The following is a 12,484-nucleotide window of genomic DNA, read 5'->3' as shown; positions in this document are numbered from 1 at the left end:
TGATCTAAATGCTCAAACCATCACGACCTTCCAATTGGCATCCTGTAAATTCTTTATTATGATAAAGCAATGTGGCTTGTAGCTGAAATCCTGAGATTTCCAAGAACCTTCACTTTGTGGGCATTTTCTCTTGAGCGAGAGTTTGCTCTTGATTACGTTTTTGCAAAACTCGCTGGAAATTCCCAGAAACCTTTTTGCCTCTTGAAAAACATACAGAAGCTTCCTGATATTAATTGTACTTCCTGCTTCGAATGGAAGAAGCGGCATTCATGGAATGAAACTGAGAGGAGATTCTTGGCCTCCGGAGTCGCCTCCTCTGTTTCCAACATTGTAACTGAGAGGTGCTGTTGCTTATGAAGCCAAAATGGCACTACCCAGGCACAAAAAGGGAAGTATTGGCTTGGATCAGTGTCCAGAACTAAAAAAAAAACCACTTCAGGGAGGGGGGGTATTGATACCCCAAACCAGCCCGGTGAGGAACTGAGAATGCTGGCTGTTTGGGGCATAGGTAGATGGGAAGCCCACTCTGATGCCACTTTAGACAGTCATGACTTCTCCTAAATAATTCTGGGAGCTATAGTTTGTTAGAGAATTGTTAGGAGCCCCTATTCCCCACCCAGAACTACAATTCCCAGGGTTCCCTGTGAAGGGGGACTGGCTGCTAAACCATTCTGAAAATCATACAGAATTGCAGAGCTGAAAGAGGCCCTGAGGATCGTTTCGTCCACCCCCTGCAATCCAGGAATATGCAACTGTCCCATACGGGGATCGAACCAGCAACTTTGACATTAACAGAACCAATGGAAATATCCAGAATTGCAGCTCTGTGAGGGGAATAGGCATGAGTGTGTTAAAGTGGTGTAATAGTGCTTTAAATGTGTCTTCTTTCTTCTTTGGCGATCACTTGTAGCCGAGTAAGATTGCCTTCCATAAACACGGTTTTAAAGTGAGTTCATAAGTGGCCGTGGAGGCCAATTCTAGGTCCACACATCCTTCCACAATGGGGACATAGTTTTCCGGGCGGGAGTTGATCATGGTGAGGGTTTGCCAAGCGTGCCTTCCTCTTAGCGCGTTTCTCCCTTTCGTCCCGAGTTCGACATGGCCTGGTGTGACTGGAATCCTCTAGAGGGAACACTTGGCACTGGAGTGTTGTTGTTTTTGTCACGCCCCGGGGGAAGGCTGTTTTTGTTTAAGTCTTGTTTCCTTTCCGATCTGTACAGGGCCTATGCTGCCAGCAAGGAGTCCCACGCCACGTTGGTGTTCCACAACCTCCTGGGGGAAATTGACCAGCAGTACAGCCGCTTCCTACAGGAGTCCAATGTCCTCTACCAGCACAACCTGCGCCGGATCAAGCAGTTCCTGCAGGTGGGAGGAGCTGGCAGGTCCTGAGCTTCGGAGGGTCTTGTGTTTTGTGGGCACGCCAACCCAAGTCATAGAACTCAGGAGATGGAAGTGTCTGGGAATGACGGTGTTTATTCCACTCTTGACAGGAGGCAGTGATGAAGGTCACCAACTTCAAGAGAGGATTGGGCAGATCCATAGAGGAGAGAGCAATCGGTGGCTACTAAGTTGGATTTATAGGAATTATTACAAACTATTTGAAAGAGTAGGAAGGCGGGAGAGCGTTGAATTTTGTCCTTGCACAGAGCATCGCTGAAATTTGCAAGGCCAAATTTGATGGAATAGTTTGATGGTTTAGGGAACTCTTAATAGCACAGATTAGAGAGAGATGATGAGCCCTGAGCTTAGGAGCAGTGCCCACGACAGGCTTATTTTAGCTTTTACGATGACATCCTGTTGGACGTAAATTCTCGGCTGCTCATGTTGGGCGCCCAGCATATATTTTCACCTGCTGCCCTGAATCTGAAACCAGCACACAACACTTCTTTTACTTGCTCCCATAAAAGAAGCACCCAGCTGCCCCATCGCTGCATTCCTCCAAATCAAGGCTGGGTTTCTTAAGAAAAGCTTGACATCTTCACCTAAGTTTTGCTCTCTATGTGTGGCGATCATTCATTCCGTTCCTCTTCCTCTCTTACAGAGCAGGTACCTGGAGAAGCCCATGGAGATTGCCCGCATCGTGGCCCGCTGCCTCTGGGAGGAGAACCGGCTGCTGCAGACAGCAGCCACGGCAGCCCAGGTGAGAGGAGGTTGAAGGGAGCGGCTTGTGCTGTCGGCATCGGTTCCCGTAAGGGACTGGCTGGCCGCGTGGGTGTTTAGAACACGAGCCAAGAGTGAATCACATTGACGGCTCTCGGTGCAAATACACCATGATCAGTGCATCCTCCTGTCTCCATATGCTGCTACTGCTGTTTGCAGCAGGGAGAGAGAAACCTGGGACACTCCAAAAGTTGTCGGGAGTACGGCACACACACCATACATTGAACACGCTGGCGGGGGCTGACAGGAATTTGGAGTCCCAACCCATTCCCTGTCCTTGGCTTATAAGGGGTAAAAAGCTTGATGGTTGACACAACGGGCCTTTCCTTTGATGTTTCTTCCAAAGCCTACATCTTTGCTTGCCAGGAAGCAGTACCTCGCAGCTAGGGTAGCACACACCACCCAAAACGGGTCCCTGCACGCTTTTGCCTCGGTTGCCTCAACACGCCTTGAGCTTTTCCCTTGTCAATATTTCTTTTCTGCGTTGGGGTTTGAAATGCAGCCATTTTTTAATTCTGTGGCTGGAGCTGTTGAATGGCAGCAAGGTCTTGCAGGTGTTGGCCCCCCAGGGTGGATCATTCAGCACAATATTTCCTTTTGCCACAAGACAAGTCTGCGCAGCTGTATGCTTCCGAGCAGAGCAAATGGCTTGCTAGTCTGTGCCAGCTTGAAGCTTAACCATGGGGGGTGGGGGGAGGAAGCAGCACCAAAAGAGCTCCTCCAAAGACATTATCCTCTTTCCTTGAGTGAGCACACTCAGAGGTAAGTGAGTGCAAGCGGCCAATGCTAGGCAGCCCTGGATGTTCAGTCAACACACCCACACCCCGTGGCTTCTTGTCCATCCTTTTTTATTATGCAACTCAGCTGTTTTCTCCTAGGTAAAGTCAAAGAGGTCTTTAAATGCCACCCCCAGCACTCATCAGAATTTTCCCTGTGGACACCTCAGGGCTTATTCTGATTTGTAATGTCGCAGTCTGGATCAGAATGTATTTACCATGTGATAGTCTCTCCCAGGTTTGCTCTTCTTAAAAAGAATGAAAGAAATTGCAGCCATGAGGGGCCTCAGTCTGGATCAAGGCAACAGCACGGTAGCAGGAGGCTGGCTTTCCCTCCTTCTCATTTGCTGTTTTCTCCAGAAGGTGTAATTTGCTGCAATGGCCCCTTCAGAAGCAAATAGCAGGGGTTTTTTTTGGGGGGGGGGAAGGGTGCTTACAGTTTGAAAACGGCACAGGCGGAAATGTCAGGTGTTCCTTTGCTGTGTGTCGTCATCCCAATCTGTGTTGGGGAATGGAACTCCCTGCAGGTGCAGGTTGAAAAATGCATGAAAAGGTAGGATAGATGCTTAATAAAAGGACGCCCCTGCCTGTCTCACACCATGGGTTAGAGAGAAGCCCTTTGCCTTCATCTCAACAGATACAGGGGCAAGTTGGTGGAACCAACACTGCTGGCACTTCCACCCCGGCTTAACTCACAGCGTGTCCCCTGTTTTGACAAGACGTGACAAAACGCTGGCTAGACAATTCTATGGACACCCCCCCCCCAGGGGAAAACGCTGCCTCCTCTAAACTGGCTTGCTTGCTGCAGTGTTCAGGAATGAAGCGGATGCCAAGGCATTGCTCCTGCTTTGCACCTTTCCAGCAGGAACGGGGATAGGCGAGCCAGTCCCAGATTCGGATGTAGCAGGAAACCACAGGTCCTCCAGGGTTTGTTTGTTTTAATCCTGTTCACACTGGGGAGGAGCAAGGGAGGAACAACCTGACAGCGTGTACCTGGCAAAGGGACACACAGCTCAGTGGAAGAGTAGGCGGTCCAAGCTCTGGCAGGGCTGGGAATGTCCCTTGCCTGAAATCCAGGAGAGCCATTGCCAGTCAGGCAGACGATACCAAGCCAGGTGGACCGGTGACCAGAGCTCAGCATTCATGTGTGTGTTCCTGATAAGTTGCAGTAAACCGGAAAATCTGGTTTATTACATTTGCACTTGGCCAAAACTGATTTATGAACTTAAATCTCTTAATGTCTTATCTCTCTCCTCCTCCCCGCTTTAATACAGCAAGGTGGGCAGGCAAACCACCCTACGGCTGCCGTGGTGACAGAGAAGCAGCAGATGCTGGAGCAACACTTACAAGATGTCAGGAAAAGGGTGCAGGTAGGTGGGAGAGCTGTGCTCTCTCTCTCTCTCTCTCTCTCTCTCTCTCTCTCTCTCTCTCTCTCTCTCTCTCTCTCTCTTCTTTGCCCCCAAGTTTCAAGCCTGCCTAGAGTTTGTGACTCCTCCCCAACCTCCTATTCCTTGGCTTATTCTTGCAGGACTTGGAGCAAAAGATGAAAGTGGTGGAAAACCTCCAGGATGACTTTGACTTCAACTACAAAACCTTGAAGAGTCAAGGCGGTAGGTGGGAGCTTGCTGGGGAAAGGGGGGTAACAACTTTTCCATTGCGGCAAATTCATGGATGGGGAGATGCCCTTCTGTCCTCATCCTTTGGGGGGCAAGGGTGCTCATGCAGCCCAGGCGCTTAGCTTTCCTTTTAAATCAGGGGAGCTTCTGGCCTGCAGACTTCACGAGGAATGCCTGGCCTCAGCATTGGGTCTGCCAGGGCATTTCTGACAAGCCACACCGGCCTGCGTCACTCCCGATGTCATGTACAATGTCAGGTTGTGGGGCAGGTAAGGATGCGCTGAGCCAAAAGGGGCTTGCAAAGCCCTCTATGCAGCGCTCCATAATACGCGCCAGCGAACTGATAGCCAGGCATTACACTTTCACGTGAGCTCTGCAACGTTGGGTGGGCAAATGTCATTCGCTTGACACCATCGCACACCTGTCACCCATGGCATGCAGAGGGTGGGTGAAGATCTGCTGGCCAGATCCAGTTCACCACCCCTGTTTTAAATAAAAGGCAGGGGAACCTTGTACACTGGCTGCAGTTCTCACCAGGAACATGATGCCCATCGTCTCCCAAATCTGTTCTACGTGGGGCTGCTAAAGAGGAACAGAATGCCCAACTGCCTAAAAGAGGAATTAGGCCAGCCTTTCTTAATCTGGTATCCCTCCTTCTGTTGCTTTAGACCAGGCATAGGCAAACTCTGCCCTCCAGATGTTTTGGGACTACAATTCCCACCATCCCTGACCACTGGTCCTGTTAGCTAGGAGGGCCAACACCTGAAGGGCCGAGTTTGCCTATGCCTGCTTTAGACTATAGCTCCCACCATCCCTGGCCATTGGGCCATGTTGGCTGGGACAGGTGGGAGTCTCCAACAGCATCTGAATTAGGCTGACCAAAACAGGTGTGCAGAGGGGAAGAACTAGGAAACTCCTGGAACCTCTGACATGTTTCCTTGCCCCTCTCCCGCTGCTTTTCTTTAGACATGCAGGACCTGAACGGGAACAACCAGTCGGTGACGCGACAGAAGATGCAGCAGCTGGAGCAGATGCTGACAGCCCTGGATCAGATGCGGAGGGTAAGTAAGGGCGGCTCCTCCCCAGCTCCAAACAACCCCACCTGAACTGCTATTGAGTAAGGCAGAATGGTGTGGGATATGCCTGGTTTTGCAGCATGTTGCCTGGGAGAAAAGCATCCAGCTTTAGCACAGAGCTTCCTCCTTGCTGAACATTGATGCTTATAGCAAGCCAGGGGGGCGATGACCTTTGGGCATTGCCTTTCTGTCTCTAATAGGGACGAGTCACACACCCGTGGTTAACTCCACGCCTCTCTTTTTTTATAATAAATTTTTATTGATTTTACATAATAAAGAAAAACATAGGCAACATATTATCCCCCTTCTTCTAACCCCCATCCACGAGCCCCCTCCTGCCACGAGAGAGTCCCATGAAAAGTGGGCAGTCGAAGGTGGTCCATTTTATAATTGGGTTTGTCCCCACCCCACTCTCCCTCCTCCCAGAACCACCTCCTGCCACCAAGAGGCTCTAGGATGACAAGGGGAGATGCAGGCGAGTGTCCACCCAACTATCTTATCTAAACATACATTATTAATTTTACATAATAAAGAAAAACATAAAAACTACAATACAAAAACAAATAAAATACAATACAAAGCAAAGCAAATAAACACAACACAACACTTACAAAATTATTATAACTATTCATTTTTCATAAACATTGTTTTTTAGGCTTCCCCTACACTTTTCCGATTTTCATTTTTAAATATCATTTAACAGTTTTCTTATCATTATCCCCATTCTAATTGCAAATTTTCCAACCTTATATTTGGCATTCTATCTATCTTTCTTATTAATTTCTCCTTTATTATCATTACCCCCCCCCTCCTTCCCCCATCCCCCAGGGCTCCCCTTGCCACGAGAAGTCCCTAGAGGGAAAAGGGAAGGAGGAGGTGGTTCTTTTTCTGGTTGAATCCTTACCCCCTCCCCGCCCCAGAGGCCCCCCCTGCCACCAAGGGCCCCCAGCACGTAGGTGACAGACAAGAGGGCGAGAACCATCCAACCATCCCCACATAACAATTCATCTTAGAAAAATAAAACCTTATATTTCTAGTATTCTCATTTACTAACTACATCTTACTTCTAACATAATTAACATTTCTTTTCTTCCCTTGCCTCAATTTTCTTCCAAGCACATCCATACATTTTAAATCCTTTTTACTTTCCCAATTTTAATTTTTTTATATTATCCTCTATTTTACCTCCTCCTCCCCTGATCACGGCTATTCCCTTCCAGTCCAGCAAGCTCCAAAATCAACAATCCAGTTTTCAATCCTTTTTATCCATCCTAATAAACAGAATATCCAATCTTCCTTCATCCCACTCCCTTCCTGACGTGTTTTACCACCCAGACGTCTCTGTTCCTCCCCCCTTGTTCCCTTCTTCCTTGCACACAGTTTTTCTTATGGGTTTTCTGATCCTCAAACCAATATTGTCCCCCCCCCCGGGGGGGATAATCTAAATCCAGACTTGGTCTTTTTCCTCTTGTACTTCCCGAAAGAGTTCTTCTTGTTCTTTAATAATATTATTGTTCAGTTCAGGGACTTTATTATCTTCTTTCACTGTTCTTTCTGTAGAACTTGGTTCAATTCTTTCGATTGTTGTTCAGTCTTACTCATTCCAATTTTAATTTCCCATAAGAATTTCAGAACTTTGTCTTGGAATCCAGGTGCGTAATCTTTTGTTGACATTTTCAGGACTTTCCAAGGACAGAGTAAAGCTTGAAAAACAGGAAGTGGTTACAAATTGCTACTCTTCCAAATACTCCATACTGGATACAGTATATCCATCCAAGTCTTGTAACATTAATTTACAGTTATTTCCAACAGTCTGCAACAGTTCCCACTTTTTAAACTCTCCAATTCTTCAACTTTGCATCAGTTCAGCCTCCTGTTATTAACTTAAAAGTCTCTAGAAATTCCTTCCTTCCACCCCTTTGTGACGTCACCATAGGTTTACTGTTCTGTCCGGGTTGCCGGTTTCAGGCTAGGAAAAGGCTCTTCCGTCTTCAATTAACACATATTTACAGGGATTTTTCCAGTTTTAAACAATTCTCCCCCTTTGCCCTGCCTCTGCGGGAGAATATTTAGTCAGTCCTTGGAAGTATTCAGATAACAAACAACTTCCTTTCCCCGGCACCGGGTATTTTTTTTCTTAACTGTTTCCTACTTCAATCAGTGAGGGGAGATCGGCTTCCGTTCTTTAAATCTCCCTCCCATTCCAAATTTAAGACTCCAAATAAAACTTTTGATTCTTTTACTCACAGTCTTTTTTCAAATCCTTCTTTGGAAGCATTCCGCGCTCTCCGCCTCCGTTTTCGGAGCTTCCCTCCACGAGGGTAACGATGTCGCTCAAAGATGGCGACTGCGACCCTTCTCGCTCCGGAGCTCTATTAGAGCCTACTAGAGAGTTGGGGAGTCCGGCATGGGGCACTGCTGAGTTATCTTCGTCCCCAGAACGCTCGATCTGGGGCTCTTTGGGGCACAGCGTCGCTCTCGCTGCTCTCCCCCCCCCCCCGCGAAGTCTAGTTGCCTCGGAGCTCGAGGCAAACCCCAACGGACGGCGCTGGCACTGGACCAGAAGCCTATTTAACTCCACGTCTCTTGGCCAGGTGACTTGCTGCTGGCTCTATTTCAGACAATGACATTTCAGATTTCCTTATCTTGATGCAAAGGTCTCCGCCTCTGGGGTTTGCCTCTATCGTACATTAAAGCCATGGAGAGGCAAGTTTGCATGTAAACAGGGGAAGCAAATGGAGTCCTGAACGTTGCCTATTTCCTTCCTCACCTAGGGGATTGTGAGCGAGCTGGCTGGGCTCTTGTCAGCCATGGAGTACGTGCAGAAGACGCTGGTCGATGACGAGTTGGCTGACTGGAAGAGGAGGCAGCAGATCGCATGCATCGGTGGCCCACCCAACATCTGCCTTGACCGCCTAGAGAACTGGTGAGAGCCGAGTGCCCTTGACAGCCCACTTACCTTTCCAAGGCTTACAAAGCGAGAATCTGATTGAGAGTGGATTGCCCTTACTTTAATACACCTCAAAGCAGAGGAGGGTGTTGGGAGCCACAGAGCAGCATCGACCTTACGTGGAAGACAGAACAGGCAGGGCAAAGACCAAATCTGGCCCTCCAGCTCTTTCTGCCTGGCCCTTGGACAGGCTGCTGCCTGTCAGAGCAAATACTGGGCTTAGCTGGGCCACAGCGGTCTCCGCTTGCGTAGATTTGGATGGAACGTGGCATCGGTGAGGTTTCCCAAAGGGGAGGATACAGCTGTTCAAAAGCATTATCAAGACAATGTCCAGTTAACACGGTAGTGTTGTTTTCTTTTTAAGACACGTGTGTGTGTGTGTGTGTGTGTGTGTGTGTGTGTGTGTGTGTGTGTGTATTTTCAGCTCACTTTCTTCTCCCTCGCCGCAGGATCACATCCCTTGCTGAGTCGCAGCTTCAGACCCGCCAGCAGATTAAGAAACTCGAGGAGCTCCAGCAGAAGGTCTCCTACAAGGGTGACCCCATCGTTCAGCACCGGCCCTTGCTGGAGGAGCGCATCGTGGAGCTATTCAGGAACCTCATGAAGAGGTATGTTGGCCTGCTGCCCTTGCGTGTATGGGAGGGGTGCCATCCCGTGAGGTTGTGGGGTGGGGTGCTGCTGTCGAGAGCATGTTCATCTGGGAACCTTCTACTGAATCTGGAAGTTTGGATCAGCACCCAATTCCCACCACTGACTCCTGTCTGTCTGTCTGTCTGTCTGTCTGTCTGTCTCTTAACACTACCACCCCTGCCCACAGTGCATTTGTGGTGGAGCGGCAGCCCTGTATGCCAATGCACCCGGATCGCCCACTGGTTATCAAAACTGGAGTACAGTTCACGACAAAAGTGCGGTGAGTTGTTGGTTTTGTGTGTGTGCACGCATTATATGGGGCGGAGGGTCAGCTATATGTTGCTGAATGTTGCAAGGCTTAGGGCAGATAACATAAAGTAGTTCTTCACGTGGCTCCTAGTAAAACTGTGGAACTCACTCCCGCAGGAAGCAGTGATATGCCACCAACTTGGATGGCTTTATCAGAGCGTTGGGCAAATTCATGGAGGAGGAGAGGGCTGTCCATCTAGCTAGGATGGCTGCGCTCTGCTGTCCACAGTTGGAGGCAGCAATACTTCTGAATACCAGTTGCTGGAAACTACAGGAGGGGAGAGTGGCTCTTGTGCTTGAGTCCTCTGTGCAGGTTTCCTCTTGGGGTATCTTGTCGGCCACTGTGAGAACGGGATGCTGGACTAGATAGGCCATTGACCTGATCCAGCAGGCTGTTCTGATGTTCTGCGTACCTTCTACACTTAAAATTCTGCACCAGAAAAGAGGCATTCTGCAACAGTATAAATTATACAGACTTTGTGTATATGTACTTGGCTTTTCAAATTTTATTTCACTTCTGCTACGGTAGGTTTGGGGAGAGGGGCAAAGAGGAAAAAGACAGGGAACCCCACGTGCTGTCGGGAATCCTTCTCAGCCTCTCTTTCCTCCCTACCCACAACTGCCTCCCATTCTAGCTTCTGAGGCTTAAACTGGGCATTACCCACATATTTTCAAGTTTGTTGGTGCAGCCTAGAAACTTGTTTTTTGTCTCCTCTTCCCCCCAAAAGGTGTAGATGGGATTCTTAAGCACAGTGCAATTGAGCATCACAGTGGTGGTATATTGAAGCTCTCTTGCCTGAAAAGCATCTGTACACAGTGAAACTAGTTTCAATGGACATGGACTATGTTCTACTTGTTAACCTGGTGCCCCTTCCAAGGGGCAGCAGCTGCCCAGCTGCTCCCCCCCCAAAAAAATCAACATTTGGAGCATATGAATAGCATATGAGGGATAGGGGGGCATGGAGAAAGGGTGAGATTTGTGTCTTCGGAAGCTAATGTGAACTTTTGACTTCTGCAGGTTACTGGTTAAATTTCCTGAGCTGAACTACCAGCTGAAAATCAAAGTTTGCATTGACAAGTAGGTCCGGACCCTTTTCGTGAACAAACTTGAGGGCAGGGATTGTGGGCAGAGGTTCCTTTAAATATATATAACTGACTTACTGGTTCACACAGGTCAAACCATGGCTTAGTGCTGGCTCCTGGGGGTTGCTCCACCTATAATCCTGCTGTGCCGCTGTGAGCTAAGCCTTGGTTTGCTTGAGTGTGTCACCCGGATCCATTCTTATGGTTTGTCCCGTTTCAGACAAACCATGAGCTGTAACAAAGGTTTGTCCTTGGATCTTTTGCAGCTCATGATTTGCCCCTGGGCTCTTTATCGCTCAAAGTTTATCCAGAGGAGAGAAACCACCAGCCCCGGTTTGAACAGCGCTCTTAAGCCAAACTATCTCTTAATTCGTAGCAGTGCCAGAGGAAGAGCACAGTGACCACAGCTTCCTACGTAGGAACGCCTTGGTACTGAGCCAGCTCTCCCTGCCCCTCCTGAAAAAGAGATCAGTTCTTCTGGTCCCAAAGTGTGGCGATGATCTTTCCTGGAAGGGGGGAGGAGAGGCACAGCCCAAACCTGTAAAGCTTGTCTGCTACTGCAGCTTGAGAGGCCTTTACAAATATTATTCCTTTAATTATTATTAATATTAATTTGGCTCAGGTTTTAGGTTTAGAGCCTAACCTTCAGCGGTCTTCAGCCTGCCTACCCGCATTCCCTTAAAAGTAGGGAGGAAGGCCCACAGAGCCCCAAGACCTTCCCCCCCCCAAATGCAGGGGTGAAGAAATCTCTGGCCCCTCCACTTGGACCCCAGCGCCTGCAAGCTTGGCCAGTAATCGGGGGTGACAGGAATTTGTAGTCCAGCCAGAAGCGGAGAGGGCTTCAGGCTAGCCACCCCTACACTAATACCTTCCAGTGATGGCATTGCTATTATTATTATTATTATTATTATTATTATTATTATTATTATGCTGACTTCTCTGCCAAACCACACCCTGTCCCTCTTGCTGCAGGGAGTGGGTGGAATTTAGAGCTGTTGAAGCGGTGTGCACGCACTGGGTACTGACTGGGCCGGGGGGGGGCAGCCATTTCAAAGCCCAGTAAGTTGAGCACTGGGCGACGGGCCTCCCACCTCCTTCCCAAAGCCTAGTTAGGACTTTCCCAGTTTGGGGAAGGAGGTCAGGGGGCTCTCAGACCCTGTCAGAGCCTCACACCTCCTTCCCAAAGCCGGAAGCCTCCTTACCTGCCTTTGGGAAGGCAGTTCGGGGTGGGGGGTGTGCCAATTTTTTGCCTGACACAGGGCCCCACAGTACCCAAGTCAGGCGCTGCCGCAAGCCCTTTCTGATTGCTGCATACAGCAACCTAATCTGAACGTGCTCTCTTGTTCTTTTTCGTGTCACAGGGATTCCGGTGAAGTTGCTGCCCTCCGGGGGTAAGTTGAAGGCACTGCGCCCTGTGGCTTCCCCTCTGCTGAGATGCATCTCATGGGTTTGCAGGCAGCTGCACTTTGTTGGGGATGGGGTGGGGGATTGTTTCATTAGCAGTAAAATAATTTTATTTTAAATCATTATATTCAGTTGCTTTTGGGGGCACAATAGCTCCCAATCACCACCACGTTCAAGGCAATAGCTGTAAAACACAGAGCAAAAAAATCATCCGGTTAAAACCCGAGCCCTTAATAAAAAGCAGACTGAAATAAAAGTTAACATTTTGTTGGGGGGAATAACTGGGGGGGGGAATCCATTTCCAAAGGCTTGCAAAGAAGGGGACCACTCGTGTTTTCTGGGGTGGGGTACAGCTGTGGAATCTGCTTCTGCAAAATGACCACAAACTTGGATGGCTTTTTAAAGGGGGGGGTAGGCAAAATCAAATCAGGGAAGATGAGGGCGGTCAGGGGCTTTTATGTCCCAGAGTTTGGCTGGGAA

The 12,484-nt window shown here is 48.8% G+C and overlaps 1 protein-coding gene across 7 annotated transcripts in view; it reads left to right on the top strand.

Moving 5' to 3' along the window:
- The window catches only part of STAT3 (signal transducer and activator of transcription 3), a 42,160-nt gene that overhangs the window by 17,988 nt on the left and 11,688 nt on the right, over positions 1–12,484 (top strand). For all 7 annotated transcript variants that reach the window (XM_060281459.2, XM_035136519.3, XM_088655308.1 and 4 more), the window contains 10 exons: positions 1,221–1,365; positions 2,042–2,140; positions 4,211–4,306; positions 4,465–4,546; positions 5,519–5,613; positions 8,403–8,554; positions 9,028–9,186; positions 9,396–9,488; positions 10,536–10,595; positions 11,962–11,991. In XM_060281459.2, coding sequence (XP_060137442.1) covers positions 1,221–1,365; positions 2,042–2,140; positions 4,211–4,306; positions 4,465–4,546; positions 5,519–5,613; positions 8,403–8,554; positions 9,028–9,186; positions 9,396–9,488; positions 10,536–10,595; positions 11,962–11,991 — 1,011 coding nt within the window. The remainder of the gene's footprint in view (positions 1–1,220; positions 1,366–2,041; positions 2,141–4,210; positions 4,307–4,464; positions 4,547–5,518; positions 5,614–8,402; positions 8,555–9,027; positions 9,187–9,395; positions 9,489–10,535; positions 10,596–11,961; positions 11,992–12,484) is intronic.

The sequence above is a fragment of the Zootoca vivipara genome, chromosome 12, assembly GCF_965207765.1.
Source record: "Zootoca vivipara chromosome 12, rZooViv2.hap1.1, whole genome shotgun sequence".
NCBI lineage: Eukaryota > Metazoa > Chordata > Lepidosauria > Squamata > Lacertidae > Zootoca > Zootoca vivipara.
The sequence above is the reverse complement of the archived record's forward strand: the minus strand, read 5'-3'. Positions and strand labels throughout refer to the sequence as shown.